The sequence below is a fragment of the Pan troglodytes genome, chromosome 14 (genome assembly GCF_028858775.2).
Source record: "Pan troglodytes isolate AG18354 chromosome 14, NHGRI_mPanTro3-v2.0_pri, whole genome shotgun sequence".
Lineage (NCBI taxonomy): Eukaryota > Metazoa > Chordata > Mammalia > Primates > Hominidae > Pan > Pan troglodytes.
Window position 1 is genome coordinate 112,092,236 of NC_072412.2, and position 24,193 is coordinate 112,116,428.

The 24,193-nt window shown below is 39.9% G+C and overlaps 1 protein-coding gene across 2 annotated transcripts in view; it reads right to left on the reverse strand.

Annotated features, from left to right (window-relative positions):
* Window positions 1–1,867: 1,867 nt before the first annotated feature.
* The window catches only part of EFNB2 (ephrin B2), a 45,812-nt gene continuing 23,486 nt past the window's right edge, over window positions 1,868–24,193 (reverse strand). The window contains exons 3-5 of one of the 2 annotated variants that reach the window (XM_001134800.8): window positions 7,834–7,926; window positions 7,002–7,115; window positions 1,868–5,549 (exon numbers count right to left, since the gene is read on the reverse strand). In XM_001134800.8, the coding sequence (XP_001134800.1) occupies window positions 5,161–5,549; window positions 7,002–7,115; window positions 7,834–7,926 (596 nt within the window). In that variant the 3' untranslated portion in view covers window positions 1,868–5,160. Of the gene's footprint in view, window positions 5,550–7,001; window positions 7,116–7,833; window positions 7,927–18,913; window positions 19,112–24,193 lie in introns of those variants that run through there. The other variant, XM_054665542.2, reaches the window with a different exon arrangement.

The window sequence follows — 24,193 nt, forward strand, 5'->3', positions numbered from 1 at the left end:
GTAGCACATCCAGGCTAGTGTCCTTGGTGCTGCAGTAGCTACTGTGTCTCCTGAGCCACCTGAGACCTATTTGCTACCCAACCAAAAAGTAGGGTAATGGTCCTTTTTCTTTCTTTTTTTTTTTTTTACCTACATTAGGAAAGTGAGTTTTACTACTCTGGAGTTTACTTTTTCTCTTGCTAATTCTTCTCTGGGTTGGGTTCAGAGACTGACAGTAAGCTGGACAGCAGTTACCCAGAAAGGAATACTTTATTTTTTCTCATTTCCATTGCGAACCTTTATCCCAGGGTTTGAATGGCCATCTGCTTTGCCAAAAAGGGAGTTGATAAGAAAGAGAGCTGGCTGCTGGCTGAGGGACGCTTGCCTGTGCAGAGAAGTAACGTGCTCAGAGCAGGCTGGGCTCACCTTTGAGACAGAACAAAGGGCATCTGGTTATACGCCCTCTGCAAGGAGCTTCTGCGTGTGTTCCTTCTTCCCAGGTGAAAAGAACAAGTGGACAAATCTTGTTTCTTAGCTGAGCTTGGCTTATTCAGAAAACGTGGTTTAAAAACAGGGTCCAAACCATGACATTGTGTATTCGGTAATTTATGTTGTAATAGGTACCACAAAGTAAAGGTTGAAAATGCATGATTCCACTTTGGTTCTTTTCTTTTGCCCAAACTAACCAGAAATGACCTTGGTGCATATGATCGAGGGTTCAGCTTAGTGGCTTGGCCATAAAATTGCATCCATCAACTTGGATCTGCAACTGAAGGCAGGTGGGTGCAGCAGGAGAAAATCCTGGAACAGATGAAACTACGATTCTACCATCCACGAAAACCCTGGGCCTCCAGGGATTGTTGTTGTTGCTGATGAAGGGAGGCATTTATTTAACAAACATTTCTCTAGTACAAGTACTATGCTAAGCTGTGTAGATCCCTGTGTCCAAACCAGCCTTTCTTCATCACCTGTGGACTTTTGAAACATATGGTTTCTCCCACTGACTGGGGTGTGGTCCTGGGCAAGTCAGTCCGGCCTGGGAACTCTTCTGGCTTGCTTCCTGACTCCAGGGGCCTTTTCCTATTCTCCCTGCCTAAAATGTCTCACTCTTATGGCAGGGATTAACCTGAGATCATGTAAAGATCTTAGCACTCAGATCTCAAGGGTGTGAAGTTCTCTGCCATGGGTGGGGACTCTTGGTTGTTTAAAAAGCTACCCAGGAAGTATAATGATCAGTCTTAATACCCAGGACTACAAGAGGCCTGAAAAACAATCACACCCCTCAGGGTACATAGTTACCTTCCCCAGGAAGATGACCACTGAAAGTGTGTTTTAAACTCACAGCTGGCCTCTGGCTTGCCTTCAACCAGTATCTCCAAATGTGCTCTCATCAATGTTAAGTTTTTACAAAAACATTTGACTTTTTCCTTCTCCCTAGGATCATTCTGTTAAGAAAAATGAAGCGATAGACCGCTGCTTTGCTTCTACGGACACTAGATCAATCTGGAATTAAGTGTAAGATAAGAGTACATTTCCCTCTTTTTCCTGAGACAGCTAACTTTGTAGGTAACTATTCTGACTGTGCAATTCAGGTGCCACTAGAGAGATTTTCTGTTGAGGATTATTAGGATTTTATACAATTGCATATTATTTTTGAAATGAGAGTTCGTGGTTTTATGGGGAATAACGAGCTCACGGCTCTTAGCAAAATTAATATTTGTGTGATGTGCACATCCCGATTTGAAAAGTGGGCACACAGTGTCCATAGACAGAAGTCTCTGGATTAACTGTAATTTTGGGGGAAATAGAGTAAAGGAAGGCAAATTAAAATAACAAACAAAAAAGAAAGAAAAATGAAAAGAAAAGAAGAAAAGTACTTTGAAGGCACTTTTTCCATAGGAAAAAAATATTTTATTTTTTTAAGAACAAATTCAGTTTGAAACAGATGTGGAATGTGACTTCACGGATTTCATTTTCTGGGGCTAACTGCAATGTGAAACTAAAGCAGATTTAAAACCTATGACAGGCTATTAAAATAAAACAAAGAAAGAAAAAAATATTTATAACTCAGGCATAATACTGTGTTACTTACAAATTGGACAACGAAATTTTAAATAAATATTCATGGTACATAATTACGGCACAAATATGCAGCAATTTGGCAACCTTTTATACCATTTTTTCCTCATTACAGTGCAAAGGGGAATGACACTGCCGTTAAACAAGCTGTAGCTAAATACATTGCAAAATTCAGATTTTATACAAAACATCTTGCTTAGACTTTATAAAAAACCAACATTGCTCTATGTACACAATCTGGGTAAGAAAAGCCATTTCTTTCTTGTTTTCATGTGTATTTTTATTAAAAAGGTGAATAAGGCTACTGTAACACCCCAAATCCATAGACAGTAAAATCTGAACCTATTTACAGCATCTTCACTGAAACATGATGGTGCAAATTCCAAAGTCGGGTGACCAGGGACGATCATACAAGCAAGGCATTTACAGTAACTTTCCAAAGCTAAACCAACTTCAAATAAAGGGACAGTTGGTAGATTGTCATATTCTGCACCAGACACAAAACAGACGCACAGAACACTTTTCAATTGGTTGCAGGGAACTCTTTTATCAATTCATCTGATTTTTCAGTTTAGCATGGAGCCAAAACGTAGCCAACTGATGATACATACATTTGATTTCATTAAAATCAGACTATTTCCCATTTTTCCCCTTCTCGCCCCTCTCCCCCATCCTAAAAGTAACTTCTGATGGCTTACAAGAAACTCTTGCACGAATGCACAGAAAGGAGAGGTTGGGGTGATGGAAAGAATTACATATGTACTGTGGCTGGTTACCATGGCAACCCTCCACAGAAATATGATATAGATATATATAATATATATTGTAGATATATATTATACATATATGTACACATGTATACCACGCACCCACTCACACATACACACACGCACTTTGGACCAACATCATTTCCAGGTTCAGGAAATAGGGGATCATAATTTCTGTGACAACTCATTTTTGCAGGTACTCACTGGAGGTCTGAGAACCTTAAAATGCTGTCGCTACATTTTTTTTCCCTTCCAATTCAGAAAGCAAAGTGTTACCATAGTAACAGGACTATGTTAAAGATGTCTATTTTGCATAGCACATAAAAAGTAGGTTTCCTGTTTACTCTTCTTGTTTCCCAGAAGGGAGGGGGTGCGGGGGAGGACAGGAGGAGGGAGCCACAGCTAAATCGTCACCTGAAGCCCCCAGTGTGACCTGCTGCATTCTAGAGAACACTTCAGCCCATAAGGCAAGGGAAAACCCAACGCAGAAATAAACGCCGGAACATCTTGTCATTGTTAAATATATGATGCAGTCACATCGGCTTCCTGCTCTGTGGGGCTCGTACTTCCTAGTCTACGGTTCCGTGAGATGCCTTCGGAGGACTTGGTTATTTTTGCATTTGCTCTCGTTATTGTTCTTTTTGGAATGATGTTGTTTTTCCCAGAAGTAGCTGTCCAATTTGTTTTTTTAAGCGCTGAGCATTGGGACCACTTAATTGCCACAAATGAATTTCACATCTTCTGGTGTGTACTGTGTGCAACCTTAAAATATATATTAGTAAAAATCTTTCATTTTATATCCCTTGTGTTCTATATACCTATTATAAATACGTCCTATCTTCCTTCTCCCCCTGGACATCATAATTTACTTCCGTCTTAAGGACTCTAAGAGGTTTGCCGTATGTGCTTCACCTTGACACAGAGCACCGGGCGCTGCAGCCTCCATCAGTACCGACCCTGCAGCCCTGGCACCCGGACAGCACCGCATAAACCAAAGTGTCGTAAGGCTCAATCGGGAGGGGAAGGAGGAACCTGGGGGGAGGTGGATCTGACCTACCTTTTATAGATGAGAATTCTTTAATAACAACGATGATGATGGAATTACAGCCTGTTTGACCTTTGGCTTTTCAACTTTTAGGTCAGATTTGGCTCTCTGCTATTCTCCTAAATGCTTTCCCTGTGTTTAATAAAATGTGATAAGTATAGCAGCTGAGTCTGCTTAAAAAAATCATCCAAAGCAGACCGACTCTCCTACAGCTCGGAGCTGTATATCTTATTGCCAGTACCACAACAGTCCTGCCCGAATATATCATCAGCGGCCTACTTTCTCCCTTCCCTCCAAGCCTGTTCCTTTCCCCACAATACCCGTCTTTGTTCCCCAGAATGAAGAGGGGCTTTTCTTCCTGCACATCGCTATTTGATAACAGCGAGTGCCTCCCCATGCACTGGAATCCACTGTGTGTGCTGTCGTGTCTCCTACTGGCCTCTTCGATCTCAGCAAAACCAAAGTGCTGTGCTACCTAATTGCTTTTTTCTTTTTTCCTTTCCAACTTTCTGTTTCAGAGGCAGCAGCAGTGAGCTGCAATTGCAGCCAGCCCTTTCCCCAGCCCCACTCCCTTCTACGAACTCCTAGCCTTCTTCGCAGACAGCCTAGCATCTGGCTAAAGGGCACCTTGTTAGCAAACACAATTTCTATGAACGGATTACCCATGGACTGAAGCTGTTGTTGCCAACGGCTGGAGGAGGGGACTCCAGACATGAGTGTTCCATGAGTGATGCAGATGTGGAGTGGAGGTCTCAGGTGAGGTGCTGCAGAGCCCTGGGTAACAGAACGAGTGAGACAGTAAGGACTAAACTCTAGAGATCTTCGCACGCCTTAACTAGCCCGAGGTCCGTGTGACAAGTCCGGTATGCACTGCGGGGGAAATGCACCCCAGGCAGAAGCCGGCCCTTCCAGGCGTGGCGTCCTGGGGCACCTGCCAGGATGCTCACAGCCCTCTCGTCCACAAGCCACTGTCTTCCCTTGGCTTCTGCAGAGGCCTGAGTGACCGCAGCACATGCTTCGAGGAGGAGACGTGGGACGTGGCACAGCAGTCCGAATGGGCGTCTTCTGCACAGTCTTCCAGCTTCCAGGGAGCGTGTGTGTTCACCAAGGCCGAATGCTACAAGACTAGGTAAGCTGTCCAGCGCGACGGGCTCTTCCGAGGAGGAGTGTCCCTCTCCCCCGGTGCTGGGCTTTAGTCAATTCTCCAGCACGCGGGCTCTCAAACCCTCAAGGGAGGCATCGGGACATTAGGTGTCCTCTGGGAAAGCACAGGTACCACCAGGGTCCCTCTCAGACCTTGTAGTAAATGTTCGCCGGGCTCTGCGGGGGCATCTCCTGGACGATGTACACCGGGTGCCCGTAGTCCCCGCTGACCTTCTCGTAGTGAGGGCAGAAGACGCTGTCCGCAGTCCTTAGCGGGATGATAATGTCACTGGGCTCTGAGCCGTTGTTGTTGCCGCTGCGCTTGGGTGTGGCCAGCGTGCTGAGCGACAGCGTGGTCGTGTGCTGCGGCGAGTGCTTCCTGTGTCTCCTCCGGTACTTCAGCAAGAGGACCACCAGCGTGATGATGATGACGATGAAGATGATGCATCCTGAAGCAATCCCTGCAAATAAGGCCACTTCGGAACCGAGGATGTTGTTCCCCGAATGTCCGGCGCTGTTGCCGTCTGTGCTAGAACCTGCAGACGCGGAGACAGAAAAGGTCAGAGATAGTTACTGCTGTCCCAGTGCTGACGGACTGCATTTATGACCCTTAAAAATGTGAAAAATAAGCCAGGCTTATTACTAACTAGAAGCTGGACTTCGCCTCGCCAATACCTCGTCTAAGAGCTCAACGCAAAAGGAAATGAGAGGTATCTCTAGGAGGGACTTCCCTACCCTCCCAAGCCACAGGGTTTCCTTTGTATCATTATCCAGCAAGAGCACAGACTGTCGGTGACAGCCAGCCCTTGATCTTGCTTCATCTTCTAACCCGTGTCAGCCAGCCTGGGGCAGCGGCAGGGAGGAAAAAGGGAAGTGGCCAATTCTCCAGGTCAGCGGTGAGCGTTTATGTGGTATTGCTCTTCCACCTCCTTTGAGAAAGGGAGTTTCATGCGAACCTTCAAAGGGCCTGCCTTCTAAAGAAGAGCCCTGCCTCCTGGCAGAACAGAACAGCTCGGGAACGCGGAAGGAGTGAGGGGGCCTGGGAAAATGTTCAGCTCGTAACTCGTCTGTATTATTTGATTTACACTTAAAATATATTTGGAAGGCAGCAGAAACTCTCACACCGAACAGACTGCCAGCCCAAATGTTAAGCACTAAAAAACTGCCTGGCATCATTATATTATCCATTTATCAGTTTGTCACAAGAATTTGACACATCTTGTCATTGAAAGTTAGAAATAACAACTTCCCTCCTTGACTCTTGGAAAGAGATGGAATATTGCTGCAGACGATAAATTCGCACAACGACCAAGCAAGCACACAACAATCCTAATACAAAACTGCTGATGTCTGCTCAACAGCTACTCTATAAAACCTTCATTAGCATGGTAACAAATACAGAACTATTTGTTCCAAGACTGTTAAGAAAACGAAGGTCAACGACGGACAATTTTATCTGGTATTCTACACTTTTGTCAGGGACCTGTTTAATATTTTCTTTTACATGGAAAATGTGAAACAAAATAACGATAACCACCTGAAAAAATACTATTATGCAATATTTAAAAATGTTACCATTTAACATTTAGAAGAGGATCAATGAAACCCTCTGTGGATTAGATATAATTAGATGAGGGATTAGCACATTAATTACATATACATTAACATCAGCTTTAAGCTGGAGTTGACAACCAGCTTGATAAAATGTCAGCCAATGAAACCTCTGGCCTGACAGAGTAGTTCTAATAACTGGCACTTACAGCTCATGAATTCTACTCCTTTGAATATATGACTTTCATTGGAATGAGTTATTTTGTTCTTATTGAGTGTAATTAATAATGACTCACTGACAGCAAAGATTCCTGATCACTGTAACTTCCAGCTAATCCTAACTGGTTAGAAGTCTTTAGACTCTGCCCTACCTTTTAAGATACTACTAAGAATGTGGTACCCACAGACCTCCATACACACAGATCATGCTGTTATACCTGGATTTGGTTTTACAAAGGGACTTGTTGTCGAACTTCTTCCATTTGTACCAGCTTCTAGTTCTGGACGTCTTGTTGGATCTTTATTCCTGGTTGATCCAGCAGAACTTGCATCTATATGAAAAACAAATGATTAATTACGGCACAGAACTCTGACAATATCTAGCTTGAGGAGCTGCATATATATTTCAACAGGCATGAATAGCAATGAACATAAGAGTCTTTATGCAAAGTACTGTGAAATACAAGAATATAATTTTTCTTTTAAAACAAAATGGTTATACTAGTTATTTCAGAGGTTTAGAACGTGAGGCCATCTGTGGGAACTATAGGGATTCTTGCATTTGGCAGGCAAAGCATTGCAGATGACATTTCGATTTAACTGAGCAAGTTGATTGACTACTATACCAATTTTTAATTAGAAGAATAATTATTTCTTTCTGCACAATAGGTTATCTATATTGGAAAAGTCACAATGAACAAAACTCTTCTGTAGTCAAGATTCAGAAATGAGCAAAACTGCACAAGCTTTTAGTTTTCATTCTGGATATTTTGATTTTGAACCAAAGTGTTTTGCTTTTTAAAAAGAAATATCTGTCTATCTATCTATGGCAACAGACATTCTACCTTGCTGATCTTAACTCTTAGATCTCCAATAAAAGCTTAGTACATTGACTTGAGGAAATCTGTCAGTGGCTCAAAGTGCAGAAGGGTTTGCTTTGAAAACTAAAAAGAAGAGCGAATGAAGGTGGGCATCGGCAACATTAGCACCACACTAGCTGGGGGCTACACCAGGTCACAGTGGCGTCATGAAGCAGCAGATGGTCTTTACCTTGTCCAACTTTCATGAGGATCTTCATGGCTCTTGTCTGGCACACCCCTCCCTCCTGGTTATCCAGGCCCTCCAAAGACCCATTTGATGTAGCTGATTAAAAATAAAATGGACAAAACAAAAAAATAAAGAAAAATCAGGAAATCAATAAGCCAAGTTTACATGAACATGAAATGTCTGAAAACAATTTGAAAAATAAGAATTCACTCTTAGTCACAAGTTTTCTGAAAGTATGGGGATGCTGAAAGCCAAAAAGAAAAAGAAAAAGAAATAAAGAGAAATGGATATCGGAAACACTGCCGCAAGTATGCTATCTGACTCCAAATTTATTTAGGCACTTTCTCCTTCCTTCACAAATGACTGATTTAATGTTAGTTTATAAATAAAAGGGATGGCATCCTTCAAAAAGTCTATGGACTCTTTTGGGGCCAAACTCAGAAGAGCAAAATAGTTAATGCAGCCATTTCCAAACGTGGTAATCATCCCCCTACACCTGCTTCCTCCACTGCAGATTTCCTGCTTCAAGAACAATTAGCTTGACGCTCTGTTTGTCAAGCTTCCAAGTTCTGTAAACACTAGACCAGGAGCCTCCCACAAGCCTTGTCTTCTTTTTTCAGCCTTATGCATGCTTAAGAAGTATACCAGAAATCAGGTCTTCAAAATCTCCCCTTTTTCCTCCATCGTTTTGTAAATCAGAAGAACATACGTGTTATTACTGCCAATGCCAACCTTAGTCAACCTCTTCAACCAAACTACCTGTTGTGGGAAAACTCTGGCTGAATAGAGGGTTCACACACATGCCCCCCACTCATTCTGGGTCCTGTGGCAGCCCTGGAGAGAAAGTGGGGACTTTTACCAGCCACTTGCTGGTGTTCACCAACTGAATTCCCTCTCCACCTCAGCAGTGAGGAGTGGAAGGAAAGACAGAATCATTTTACCATTTTCAGCATTTTTTTTTTCAACAGCCTATGCTCTATTTAAACACATCCTTGTTCTGTCTCTTTAGACCAGCGAGGTCTCTGAATAGCTTTGTAACTCAAGCTGTAAAGAGATAGGCTGCCAGGTACTTTAATGAGAAACAGGCTTTGAATTACAGTTCAAGTTCCAGGAGAGAAAAGAAGGTGGAGAGTGCTAGACATTTTCATTCCCCTAAAGTTCAAGGGACAAGGAACAAAAGTGTTTCATATACATTTCTGCAATTTAAATCCATTTTCTACCTGATTATCAAAGTCTTGGCTTGTAACACTGTACTTTGCAAGGGACTGAAAAAAGGATTGATTTTCTGGTAAAAATAAATCCCAAAGACATTCTTCTAATGGGATTGTTTGTTTTCCAAACAGTAGGTCAGCAAACAAGTTCTATATGCATTTATGGTAGAAATATGCATTCCACTGAAATTATATTAACTACAAAAATAAGGCACTTATTTACTTGTCTTTGTGGTCTTGAATTAACTTTACTTTCACTGTTTTCCTCAAAACAAAGGCTGCCTCTTCTGTGCATACATATCACTGTGCTTCTCTGAGTGCTTGCTTAAACTTCACAGTCTCACAATTGCATCTCATTCTTCTGTAACTGTGGATAAATTTTTCCCGGGAAACTGGGCAATAATTGCCATAATAATACTTGTCTTGGAAGGGTAGTAAGAAGCAGACAGTATCTGTTTGTAGATACAGACATTGTAGACCATTAAGAAACTATTCAGCAGACAGCTTAAAAAAAAAAAACCTAAAAATTTTGTACACTTCTGTGAATCTAAAAAAAATCTTTTTTTAAAATTATTTAATGGGGCTATTAAAAATTTTTTTTATTATACTTTAAGTTCTAGGGTACATGTGCACAACGTGCAGGTTTGTTACATATGTATACATGTGCCATGTTGGTGTGCTGCACCTGTTAACTCGTCATTTACATTAGGTATATCTCCTAATGCTATCCCTCCCCCAGTCCCCCACCTCACGACAGGCCCCGGTGTGTGATTTTTTTCAGTTCTTCATTCTGCTCTTTCCCTTTTCCCTCCTCCAAATATGTGACTAAATTTTAAAGTATCCTTTCCTCCCAGAGGCTTCAAACTATGAGTTTCTATGAACAGACCCTATTTCTGGACCATTTCAGAGCAGAGCTATAATCTTCAATTAATTGTTGAGAATTTTCCTATTTGATTTTTCTAAAAAATTAGGATATGTCTGCATATAGAAAGAAGTGAAAGGCTGATGTCTCTATCTGGCTGATAGTTTAAAATGTTTGGTTTACTTCATTCAGGTGGAATCCCAATGTTTTTAAATTCACAAGCACATAAATGAACCTACATGCAAAAGTGCACTCAAACTCAAAGTTAAATGACTTACTTTTTGTTGCTAAAAGTTTCAACGCTAAGCTGAAAAATGACAAAATGAGATCTGAAGGGCAGTGCACAGAAAGAAAGGGGAGGAATATAGATGTATTTATTTTAATCTTGAGGGGGAAAAGACAGTCAAAGATTCAGATCCAAAAGAAAAACAATTAAATGAGTATCAGCAAGAGAAAAACAGGCACAGTAGAGCAGTTACTTGTAAATAGAATTGAGAACTGCGTCTGCAGAGGGAGAAACTGCTGATGACTTCTGCTTTGTCAAACTGGAAGCACAAGAGGTGCACATTATTTGATTTTTTTTCTTTTAATTTGTAGGTCAGTGCCTTTTCTGAATATCAATGCTTTTGTGCGGAGCTCCCTAGGTTTACCAAAACGGGGTCTTGACAACCACAAGTGTAAAATCTGTAGAGTATTAAAATTCAATTGGAATCTATAATTTAACATCCACAGACTATAAGACAGTAGGAGGAAGGCTGTGTTGCATAAGAATGAAACTGCTTTGCACCTTTAAGAGTGAAAACTTTTTTATTTCTTGGTTTAAAAAAAAAGTGTGTGGGGAAGAGGGAAACGTTCAAGTCTTAGAGTTGAAGAAGGAAAAATCTACAGATGCTGCCTTTGTAGGTTCCTCTGAAGCCACAGGCTATTGCTTGTTTGGGGGAGTGTGCTTGCTGCGTGGTGAGCAAAAGTGGGCTGAACAGTCTGAATGCAGACAGTTTTTCTGCTACATTCAGCATTTTGCTTCTTTTCCTTTTAAGTCAACCTGTGACTTGCAAAGGGTACTGGAAGATACTGAAAAATTCACTACTAATATCAAAATAACATCCCAAATACTTGGTTGCTTATAAAGGGGCATTTAAAATACAGTTACACGTTCCACCAGGAAAGATTTTTGCCATGAGTTAGAAATGATCTAAGGTGCTATGAACTGTTTTAACCCAGTTAGTACACTGGTACTAACGGAAACTCCAGGAGGTAAACTTCACAAGTATAACGTAATTCAAAATGACTTCAGTCTATTTTATACTTGATGTAAGCATAGCTTCCCATAGTGAAAATCACCTTTCGTCTCCCCTGCTACATCCTCATCACAGAGTGTAATTCTTACGCTGAGGTTCCAAACCCCCTCCTTGAACAGTCACACAGCTAAAAAAAAAAGTCTCCTATCCCAATTATACCTCCTTCCTGGCAGCGAACTCTGAAATAAAACCACAAGATTAATATTCTGATTTCTCCTGCAATAGTCACCAAGAAGCTCTGAAAGGCTTAGTGGCTGATTTTGAAAAATAACAAGAAATTGCTAATGCTTGGGGAAAAAAATCTATTTCCATTTCAGGAGACAATTCTGCAATTATTTTCATTGTTCATTTGAATGTACTGGGAATTTTTAACTTAGAGAAAGAGTGAAAATAAATTGTTAGTTCATTATACTTAGTTTTTCTTTGTATCTTTCTATCAGCGTGATCTAATGCAGCCACAATCATAGTATTGCTACATAAATGAAATCACATTTAATCATTCAGAGAGAGAAAAAATAACATTGTTATAACTAAGCTTTTAGGGCCCAGATATTTTTTTTCTCTTGGCTCAGGAAAAAAATAGACTTTACAGATTTAAAAATTACCAGAAAATTTCTCTATCCAGTTGGAAAATAGGCTTAATAAAGATACATGGGCATTTTACAGCCTGTTTTTAAAAGCTTTTGCTTCAGGGGTCTAACTGCATGTAGTAAGTATATAGAAGTCACTACATTGTTCCCCCCAGGGCCTAATTTCCAGTGGGTAGAGATTACTGCTCAGCAAAAAAGTTTCTTGAGTTCACATCGTCTAAAAGTTCTGCAGCACATCTGAAACCACACAGCTGCCATCTGCGGTTTGCCATCTATTTGCACCTATACTTATCTGCAGTTCTTAGTCACTGTGAAGAGTATACTGGTTATCTGAGTAGGAAAAAAAAGAGAACCAGTGAGTAACTGTAAAGCAGACTGGAAGGGCAAGAATATTTCTGGCTGTGCTTTTTAGCCCATCCTCACGAAGAGGAAGTAGTACTCCATTTTCACATGTCTTCATCTGATGTTCACCGCTCTGCTCCCAGGAGGCTAAGCTCCAGCCCCACATCTTGGCTGTGTTTAGTCCACCACATTGCTAACAGTGTGCTAATCAGATGGACAATCAAACTTCTGGATTTGCACCGATATATGGGTCTCACTGGCACAGAGATTTGAAATGGGGAAGCACAAAAAAATCCTACAGAATAATGGTCTCACAGTTCTTATGGAAAGAATGAAGCACCAGGAAATATAAATACTATTGAGGGTATTTCAAATTATTTAAAAATGTAGCGTATTTGTATGGGGCCAGGATGGAGGAGAGGGCAGATGGACACTTGAAAGCAAGTATTTGTATCAACTCCGTTGAAGAAGTCCAACAGAGAGACATGATAAGCATCCAGGGTCATGAAAACCACAGAGTCGTCAGAATAAAAACGTTGCCCTTACATACAGCTGCACTGGACACAACCCACTCTCATGTAACCACAAAACAAGTAGCATTTTATGAACATTCTCTGTCAATATCTATGGGAACTATTCTTTTCCAGCATGTCCTCACATGCTAGCCTTGCTAATTTGGACTTCTTAGGCGAGTCTTCCTACACATCAGTTTCCTTAAGCTCGATACAGACTTCTGAAGATCGGAAGACTGTTATCTTGGCAAACTGAGGAACTAAAAAAAGCATAATCCAATAACAACATGGAAAGCAAAGCCGTGACTTTAAAATAAACACAAACACAACAACATACCAAACTGTATTACTGTTTTCTTCTACCACAGGGCTATCAAATCAGAGTGTCAAAAAAACAAAAAGAATAAGGTAAGTTGAAAAATAAGAAGGCTGATAAAAAAATAATTAGTGTGAATATACAACCTAGGAAGCTAAGATTTATCTATTTAACACCCTGACATCAATTCAAACTATGTACTCTAGAAACAAGAATTCAATTTCTGAAACTCAAATTAATGTAGTTGAATGCCTTGAGTTTCACAGTTATCTTTTAAGATGCTAACTTAGAAGAAAAGTTCTAAACATGGAAATGATAATGTTCACTGAATGCCAAAAATAAATGACTGTTTCTTTAAAGTTAATTAATAAAATCTTCTGAAACAGAAACATCTATTTAATTTGCCAAAAGGAAAAAAAGAATTTCATTCATTTTTTTTCTAACTTCTTCCTTTTATGTGTTTTTCACTGTGGCTTTAAAATGAGAAAAATGAGAAATATAATCATGACTTTCCGAGGGCCTCATTATTCTTGTTTAGTTTAATATATTTAAAAAATTCGGCATTACTTCAAATCACATAGCACTTCATCCTATAATACCAAATTTGCCTTATCTTAGAGCAAGTTTTATGGTATACTTTCCCCTAAATGGCCTCACTTGAAGAAAGAAAAATACAGAAGAATTTCTTTTCTTTTTTTTTTTTTTGAGACGGAGTCTCGCGCTGTCACCCAGGCTAGAGTGCAGTGGTGTGATCTCGGCTCACTGCAAGCTCTGCCTCCCAGGTTCACGCCATTCTCCTGCCTCAGCCTCCCGAGTAGCTGGGACTACAGGCGCCCGCCACCACACCCGGCTCATTTTTTGTATTTTTAGTAGAGACGGGGTTTCACAGTGTTAGCCAGTTTGGTCTCGATCTCCTGACCTCGTGATCCGCCTGCTTCGGCCTCCCAAAGTGCTAGGATTACAGGCGTGAGCCACCGTGCCCGGCCCAGAATTTATTTTCAAGAAGAAATTTATACTTAGCAAAGTTAATTTAAACAAAACAAGCCCTCTACTTGATGAGATGGTTCTCACTGACATTTGATTAACTCTTATTTTGCATGCAGGGAGCCACAGCTAAAACACTGTATAAACTATCAGTGATGTAGGATGTGTGAGTTTTTCACCCGTGAAAATATCGTTCAATATGATAGGAAGAATCACTTGAATTAATACCACATTGCTATGGTTGTGTTTTGAAAACTTAAAGCAGTAAATCATGCATTAAGAAGTAATAACTGGCTTAGCTTCAGTGACTTTTCTATGCAACACTATTAATTAGTTTTCTGCACTAAACAGAATAATTTGGAAAAAGTAGATTCTAAAATTGAGTCACAATTTAGACCTCCCCTCCTGTTTGCCAGCATTGAAATATGACTGAAGATGTTATCAAGTACAAATGGATGCTCTTAAAGAAAATGGTACAGTTTTATTTCTTTAATTTCAAATATTCATGATGAACAATAATAGGACATTCTACCCAGAGCTCAGAAATAAGAGTGTTAAACATGGAACAACTTTGAAGCAGTTTGGTAAGTTGATTTTGTTTGTATGTGCACTTAAAAGGTTTTGATGACATATATTACTTAATTGCTTCTACTTGGGAAGAGAAAGGATACCAGGATACAGAACTGAGTTTACAGGTGCCATCATGCTATGCGAGGCTTGGACACTGAGGGAGAAGGTCAATCTACTGAGAGAAAAGTCACAAAATAAAGCAATAAACACCACATCTAGAACAGGAGAAATTCTATCACAGCTTTCGCATAAAGCCTTTTAACCATTAAAAACCGTATGAATGTCAAATAGCTATCAGTGAAGACATTCAGGGCCACAGGTATCTTTGACAATACAGACCTGGAAAGCTACTGGCTACAGACACTCAAGAGTGAAAAGACGGAAGAGCAGAAAGCAGTGATGGCAGGTGCACATGTGTGCGTGTCTACGTGTGTGCATGCAAGCACATGTACACATAGGGGGTATAGATCAAGAAAACATACCGTCCAGGCTCAGTGATGTACACTGACGCTTTTCTGAGAAAGACCAGACAGTACTGGCAATAAACTGCACCTCCCCCAACCCCCGACTTTTTTGTTTGTTTGTTTTGCTAGAGACATGTTTAACCACATAAGATTATTTATGGAGTTGTTTATTTTATTTCCCCTCAAAATATTGTTTGGAACAGCTTGGTGTCTTGATTTTCAATAAATTCTGTTGAGGAAAAACATCACTTTCTAAGTCTAAGATCTTACTGTTAAAAGTTATGACGATTTATGCAGGTGGAATCTCTCAGTTAAGAAAAAAAATTTAACGTAATTTCAAAATAAAAAACAAAACAAACAAAAAGCTTTTCTTCTAGTATAATTTAAGGGACCATTTCTTATTGCCACAGTAATTCAGAAAAACTTAATATAGTGGGAACATGAGAGTCAATGGTAAAAGAATAAGTAACTTCACATAGAAGAGCCAGCCTTAGACACACCTGAATATGTGTCCTGAGCTAGGGAATCCGGGAGTGGCCAATGTGGAGAGTCATTCCTTGTCTATGAGGAACAGCTGAGCCCTCGGCCCATCCTGTGGAACATGGGCCGTACAGGGACTCGAGGTCCTAAGTTCTGGATTAAATGAAGGTTGCCAGGTGGAAGTCATTAGCTGGGTGGTGTTAAGTGAAAATGCTATAGATGAACTACATGCTGTTTGCAAGCAGTTGCAGTTTTCCTGCCCAGCTCACTGCCACAGGGCCATGTGGATATCTTGTCCAGCCCACTGCCACTGGACTCTCTCTTTCCTTGTATATAAGCCCCCAATAAAACCCCATGTCTTGAAAAAAAAAAGTCATTCTTGATATGCTTAATATGGGCCAAAATCTACTAAGATAGAGGAATTGTGTTTTAAAAATAGACGGCCAGATGACCACTGCAATAGCAATGACTCAGCTCACATTTTTAAAGAAAAGAATAATGTAAGAGTTCTAAAGATAAAACATAATTCCCTATTGTCTATATTAGCTGTACTTAAGCATCAGATTTTTAAAAATGAAACTTCCCAGGGAAGGGATAGTGATAATATCTAATGAAAATATTCTGAACCATGAAGAAGCATGTGTTTGAGTGAATTATTTCCAGCACATAATCCAGTGCCTGCTCTGAAGATTCTGACAGTCTCAATCATTAAAATATCCTTGCCAAGATACGAAAAGGTCTAGCTGGGAAAGGGTCAGAGTAAAAAGTTCATGGTGGGGCGGGTGCACATCCCACAACCCTCTAGCTCTTTCTACTGTCACTAATTGCATGCAATGATATTAATGACCCAGTAATTGCGAGACGAGTGGCACTGAAGTGGAAAACATCCATCGGAGGCAGAGTTCATCTCTAGGCGGTGGGACTTCACCAGCGACCGAATTAATGTCTGCTGACAGTTGAGAATATAGCACTGCAGAGGAGAAAATGCGTCACTCTCATGGACACACACAGCTTAGATGGACATCACAGCTTAGATGGACGTGTTGTTTGCTTTGACCATCTAGAGACCAGTAGTAACCCCAATAAGGTGCCCCTATCTAAATTTGCCCTACACATGAACCTTATTCCGTCCAGGGGACATGTTCTATCCTCTAAGAATCCAGAGCAATTTCCCACGTTTGTGCCAATAAAAGAATACCTTCATCTCCTGTTTAACATCAGGAACAACAAAATGGGCTACTTCACCAATGCAAAAAGCCACTTGCAAAGCAGAACTGTCACCCAGCCTGGCTCCTCTGTAATGAGATCAATTACACTCCAGCTTGAGGGTCTGCCAATCCATCAGTCCTTCTATGCAGCCAGCCAGCCAACAAAACTGCTGCACTTGTACTTGGCTAAGGAAATTTGAAGTCTCATACCACCTCTACTTGTATGTTTGAGGGATTTTTATTTTTAATAACTATATTATGTAGCAACTTTCTATTGAGGGGCTCAAAGTACTTGCTAACATAAAAACACAAAATAGTATAGACTTATTGAAAAAATGGAATTAAGAGTATGTCTAAAAAGAAAAAGAAAATTCATAAGAGCTAACAAATTGCCACTATAACCACCTTTTCCCAATGGCCTTCCTTTCCTAGTACCCTGTAGGATTTTCTTAGTTCAACTTTGGGGGCAGATGATTGCAAGCTGGTTATATGTTACACAATATATGACAAAGCGTCAGTACCAAAATGTCTGATACAAGCATACAGTCCATCCTTTATAGTTCATGAGCTTCTCTGCTGTTGCTATGTATGCAACATGTGTGTACGTATACTCTGCTGTCTCTACATATGTGTTATGTATGCATACATACTATCTTTACTATTGCTACATGTGCACTTAGATGTTTGGACCCAGGAGGCACTGTTGTAAACTAACAACGCCGGCCTAAGGGTCCAGCGGCCCTGGATTGAGTTTTGTTTCTGACATTTGATGGCCAACTGAATTGTACTAAGCTACTCACACTAAGTTTCAGCTTTCTCACAGTGATAAAAATTGCTCTAAGACCTGTGTTTCTAGACTTCAAAGTGAGACAAGAGTATGTGAAGGCCACAACACTTCCCTAAGTGATCAAACACTCAGCCCGAGATTTTGAAACTTCAGGAACAAATGTGACTCTTAAGAACTATACAAATAAGTTAAAGTAGTATTTGCTTGTCTGGTCTGTGCATCTTGGCTATTTTCATGTGTTTTATTTTGCTTTAAAGTTTTATCTTCCTGATGAATGTTTAAAGGTTATTAAGAAAGAAGCCTGTCCTCTTTCATTCTTGTACTAGGTCTCTAGCATTGTCCAATTATTTATAAATCCCAGTGAACCTTTAAAAAGCCATAAATAAGGTGCTAAAGATACCAAGATACATTTTATGAAATAATGAAGGCAGTTTTATTCTGAGCAATTCCTAAATAATTCTTGCTGTCATGATGGCTTAGGTGATGTCATTTAATGTGAACAGAGTCTCCGTCCACAGCAGCTTTTTCTTCTTACACACACAGCCATATGGGACAGACATCCCCAGGTCGTGACTCCACTATACCTGAGAGCCAGGAGTTTCTCAGTGCACTCTCAAGTTAAGCAGAAGCTGAGACTTTAATCCTTAAGTGTAAAGAATTTATCTTTATTCATATTAAATTCAATCAGGAGTCTCACTGACACACACTGGGAAAACCTTTAATACACCCAGAAAAGGAGTTCACATGATGTTCAGAAATAACAGAAACAACGCTTCGAATTATCAGACTAATGGGCTGATCTACCTTCCCAGCTAGCCTCAATGATAACGCAACCCTGACACATTTTCTTCTCTGGAAGACGATTTATACCACATTAGGATGCTACTAAAATTATCAATAAAGAGACACTATTTTCATTGTGTAACAGGGAACTGAGAAAAAGTCCTGGCAAGGCTGGTAACATGGAAATTGGGAAAAATGATTATATGTATCTGAAGACTCCTCCCCTGTCTGTCTCTTTTGGGTCTTACAAAGGATCTGCTAACAAGCTTGGGCAATTCCATGAACAAAAAGATACATAAATGCATGTTTCTTGGTAAAGGAAGCTCAAGGACAAAAGAGCTTTTATAACACTCAAAGAAGACAAAGAGAGAAGATCTTATAATTAAGTTATGCAGCATTACTGAAACGTGTAAACTCTCTGGAGTTCCATTTTATGGATGGACTTCAAATCAGCCAAGCTTTTGGGGTCCATCCTCTCCAGCTTGCAGCCGAACACAGGTCTGCCTCCAGCCTGGAGCCTCATACTTCCTCCCCTGCTCCAAAGTTAACTCTTAGTTATATGTATTTGGTGTCAAAGGTGGAAGTAATAAGCATTTTATATATCCCACCACATCTGGATTCCCATCAACCCTGTGAAGCAGGTGCTGTCATTATCCCCACTTTACAGATGAAGAGACTGAGGCAGACAGGGGTTAAGTTACTTGTCAAAGGGCACTCAGGAACTCGGGTCTTCCAGACCCCAGACTCTCAACCTAAGATGTTGATCTGTTTCTCTTGGACAGGGGGAGGGTGGTGGTGGTGCTGTATCCCCCAAGATCCCAAATGCACAGTCTCTGGCAAGATTCTGATGAATATCCTATTACAAAGATGACAGCTGTAGGTTAGAAATAAAAATGAGTTTAAATGCTTGAACTCAGCCATTATGCACAAGGTATCAAACAGAAATCCTTACCCCTCAATCAGAGGACCCAAATGACAGGCTGATGTTGCTGTATCACCAAATGGGATTACATTTAATGATGGAAATGTGGCTTTTGCTACATTTATCGTACATAAATAATTCATCAAATAAAGCACATAATCGCTTTATACAGCCCACACATTATTCTATATTCTAAAAGAAATCTATATGTTAAGAGGACATTTGAAAGCTCCTGTAACTATCTTGCTAAAGAACAGTGCATTCAGTATGTTTCAGTGCTACTTGCCAAACCTACACCCCAGAAATAAGTAAATCAAAAGCAGAGAAGAAAACAAATATATGCTCAACATAAGCAACAGACTCTGAAGTTCTTCTGCTTTGATTCTTTAAGAATATTGTTTCATTATATTTGTGCAAGCATTTTACTTTATTTTGTGATTTTGCTTAGAAGTGGAGTACATGTCTAAAAAATAGCAAAGCTGTTTGTGAAGCTTTCCAATTTTACATACTCTTTATTAAAAAAATAAATAAATAAATAAAAAGCTACAGACAACTGAACCAATGAGGGCCCTAAGAAATGGCAGCTTCTCCAGACTTGTTCAGTGTTCCTTAAGGAAGACTTTGCCAAGGCATGGAGAGTGAGGGAGGCCTCCAAGAGGATGCCATGAACACCACAGGGTGGATCTCACAGAACAACCTTTAATCAAACAGTCCTTAGGAAAGATGACTTATGGACTATGCCACAAGATGTGTCTTAGCTATGGATTTGCAGCAAAATAATGCAAAAGCCATATGAAGCTAAATTGGGAGGCGCTTCATTAATACGGTTTTCTTTATCTAACAGCTCTGCTGTAGCTACTGTTCACTGGAAAAGTATGAACACAATGGCATTCATTTTTCATCCATCTCTGACTCACATGATTTTGGTAGTGTGACGAAAACCTCTTTGTGGGTTATTTTGCAAGGTTTTATGCGAAGGTAGAATAACCAGCCCACAGAACCTTCGTAAGGACAGCTGTTGCAAAGGGCCAACACACCAAACCTGCTGACTCATTCAGCTCTGGGTGTCGCCTCTGAAAAGAAACTAAACCAGGCACAGAAAATGCTGCAAAGAAAACTCTATGGATAAAGGCTACGAACACAAGAAGGCTTTCCCAGTATCAACTGGAGCATTTAGTAAGTCTAAGACACAGCTTCCCTTGAAAATGGGCAATTTCAGAACAGTTATTTCATGAACATTAAAAAAAACTTTAAAGACAATAATAAAATAACTATAGGTTAGGTAAATTAGCTACTCTATTTTTAAGGCAATTAAAGATCTGAACATAATAAAGAAAAGGTCTCTTCAGACCACATGGCCATAATATCTCCATCTTTGCATTACTTGAAGATTAGGAGATCTCATTATGCAAATCAGGCCCAGGGCTAATTACTGAAATAGGTCACTTGAAAAAGTCAATTCTAAACAAGAATAAAAACCCATATACAGATGCTCCGTGACTTAGGTGGGGCTATGTCTTGATACTTGATAAGCACAAGGTAAGCTGAAAATATCATTAAATTGAAAATACATTTAATACTCCAATAAACCCATCAGAAAGTTGAAAAATTTAAGTGGAACTATTGTAAGTCGGTGACCATTCGTATATAATTTTGCCGCAAGTTAAAAAACAAATAACCATCTATGAGAAGAATGAATGAGGATGCATATCAGTTTGCCACATATCTCCTAAGGGGACTTAGTGAATACTTAGTGTGTTTAAAAATACAGTTCAAATTAAAAATTCATATTCACGTCTGAAACTCACAAGTGTGATGACTATATTTTAAAGCAGGTAACACCACAAATCAAATTAAATGTTTTTAAAGAATTTACAGAGGATCATGTCCATTTGAAACCACACTAACAAGTGATCCTATATTGGATTTGTATGCCCAGCCCTAAGGTGGCTTGAAACTGGAGGAGACCGCCATCATTAGCCAGAACAATGACAATACTGAAAGTGTTTTTTAGGGAAATAAATTAAAGTTCAAAGAAATAAAACTGACTTTCTCATTAAGCTTAGGAAGCAGGACTAGCAAGTAGGACTCTAGGTTCCTGGTTTAATTCTTCTGAAATGCTGTTCATGTAGGGTACTCCCCAATGCAAGTCAGTCCCTCTGGACTACTCCTCACTGGGGAAAAGTCAAGCACTCCTCCAAAGCATCAGGTCTCTTTTTCCTCTCCATAGAAAGAAACCAGCACACAATAACATATTTATTATAACACTGCTCGTTCTGAAGGCGCTTACCAACTAGACACTCAGATTTGGGGTTAAACCCATGTAGAATTTATTAAAGCTGAACTCAAATGCTAATATTATTTACTGTCTCAAAGTGAACCAACGATTTGAAGTGTTAAAAATATACATGTAAATTTTAATACTTTCCGTCATGCTACCTAGCACTATTTATAAACGTACTGATATAAAAATTACTAACTTCAAACACTTTCCTTCTCAAAAAAGCCAGTACAGAGCTTGACTGTGTGTGTGTGTGTGTGTGCATTTGTCTGATATGCAAAGTAGTGACTTTTTAAAATCCATTCATTGTTTTGGTGTCTTGGAACTTATGCAGAAGCAATACAAAGTCAATATTAATTTCTAAAACTATTTTAACATTTGTTCTCTGCATTTCCCATTTCCTTTCTAGGGAAACTTGTAGATCAATGAGCTTTACTGTAGGGTGGGTGAGAAATTGGCTTCTATATTTTCCCAAGTATCTGAAACGCCTTCCTCTGCCTACGCCATCGTGGAAGTCTTTCAACTCTGCTGAAAGTCTCAACTGGACTTCCTGGCAAACTTCTGAGCCCTGAGTCCTCCACCCAGCCCTTATGACAGTCCCCCAAAGCAACATTCAAATAGCCTCTCGTAGTTTCAAACTTGAGACCCTCAATTCTGTATTAAGAAAGATTCATTTATCCCAGGCTACCATATGCTTTTGCATGGTAAATCGTAACTCTAAGGAGAGCTCTGATGGCCAGAGTAGTTCAGTAACTGCAATGAACCTGTTAGTGTGGTATGAAGAGTTTCAAAAAAAGAAAATAATAGATGTCATTATTGTGTAGATTAATATTATAATTATAAATTAAACTGCTTCTAAATACAAATCTCTCATGTATTAATAAAAAGCAATTATTAAATGCTCACCACATTAAGCAAAGAGATGTTGGTAAACAATTATTTGCATATCTTGCATATTATTTCACACTAAAGGTTAAACTCTTAATGTTTACTAAAATTCCACTTGCGCCCAGTGCGAACTTAGAATTTGCAAAGCATTCTTCATGAAGTCATAAGCTAAAGTAAGAAGAGAGACTCTGGGTGTGTTGGCATTATCAGTGGACTTGGGCTGCATCCACGCGTTAGGGACATGCGTTCACTGCCCTAGGGCATCTCATCTCTAGTGTGTCCACTCTTCCCGTACCACTACCTTCTTTCTCCCACCCCACCCAGGGGCATTAACCTTCTTAATAAATGCATCTGATCAGTTTCAGTTCCCTGTAAATGTCATGCTTAACAGTAGCTTTCACTGAAAAAGTCTTACTTTAAAAGTCTTTACTAAGGCCAGGTGCGGTGGCTCACGCCTGGAATCCCACTACTTTGGGAGGCCAAGGCGGAAGGATCATGAGGTCAAGAGATCCAGATGATCCTGGCCAACATGGTGAAACCCCGTCTTGACTAAAAATACAAAAATTAGCGCACACCTGTAGTCCCAGCTACTTGGGAGGCTGAGGCAGGAGAATCACTTGAACCCAGGAGGTGGAGGTTGCAGTGAGCCGAGATCACGCCACTGCACTCCAGCCTGACGAAAGAGAGAGACTCCGTCTCAAAAAAAAAAAAATAATAAAATAAAAAAATAAAGTCTTTACTAATATAAATACATTGTTAGGCTTCCAAAAGCTTAAAGTTTCCATTTATTTTACCTGGTAACTATTTTACATTTTCAAAGATTTCCCTACTATTCTGCATACTTGGCCACCCCATCTACCTGTTTCATTTCAGAATGCTTTTATTTTATAATAATTACTCCTTACTAAGTATATACTCTACCACTTTCTCTCTTTTTTTTCTTGTTGTTGTTGTTACTAATTCTTGGTAAGCTATTCCATGTATCAAGTTGGCTTTAAAAATAGGTTTTCATTCTGTGCTTTGAAGTGTAGCTCTTGAGCTGGGTGCAGTGGCACATGCCTGTAGTCCAAGCTACTTGGAGGCTGAGGTGGGAGGATCACTTGAGCCCTGGAGTTCAAGGCTACAGTGAGCTGTGATCATGCCACTGCACGCCAGCCTCGGCAACAAAGCTAGACCCTGTCTCTAAAAAAATAAAATAACAATAAAGTGCGGCTCATAGGTTGAGATGCAAGAGTTTCAGTTTGATCACCAAGAGTCTCCTACCTAAAGTTTTAGAGTCCACCTTGGGGCAAATAATAAACCAGTGGCAGATAGCAGTTCCCTAATAAACTGAAGTCTATGGTAACCAAGCCACTGGAAAATTCAACCCAATTAATTATGAGTATAATTTTAAACCAAAGAAATTAAGAAAAAAGACTTCATTGCTTGAATGATGCGAACAGCTGTCTGAGTCACCTAGACTTTAACAACACCTGGGGCCCTGGGAATGACGCTGACGAGAGATCTGCACATAGTAGGCGTGGGCTCCAAATGTGCTCATCAGCTGACTTCACATCCTCACAAGTTAGCCTCAGATATAACCCAAGGGATACGTACCATCTCTTCCTGAAACAGTGTGTCAAATTATATATATGTATGCAAAAAAGAGTAATGCACTAAGCAAACCAAGTTTCGTCTTTTTCTTCTGAATCTGGTTTTAATGTGACCTGTCATCCCCATCTTTCTAATTTATGAGCTCCATCTTCTCTAGACTGTTAACTTCTTGAGGAAAACATGCTGTTTTACCACCTTTCACTGCTGAATCCCTAGCCCTTAAGCACAGTCTCTGGCACAGAATAAATACGAAATGAATGAGTGAATGAATG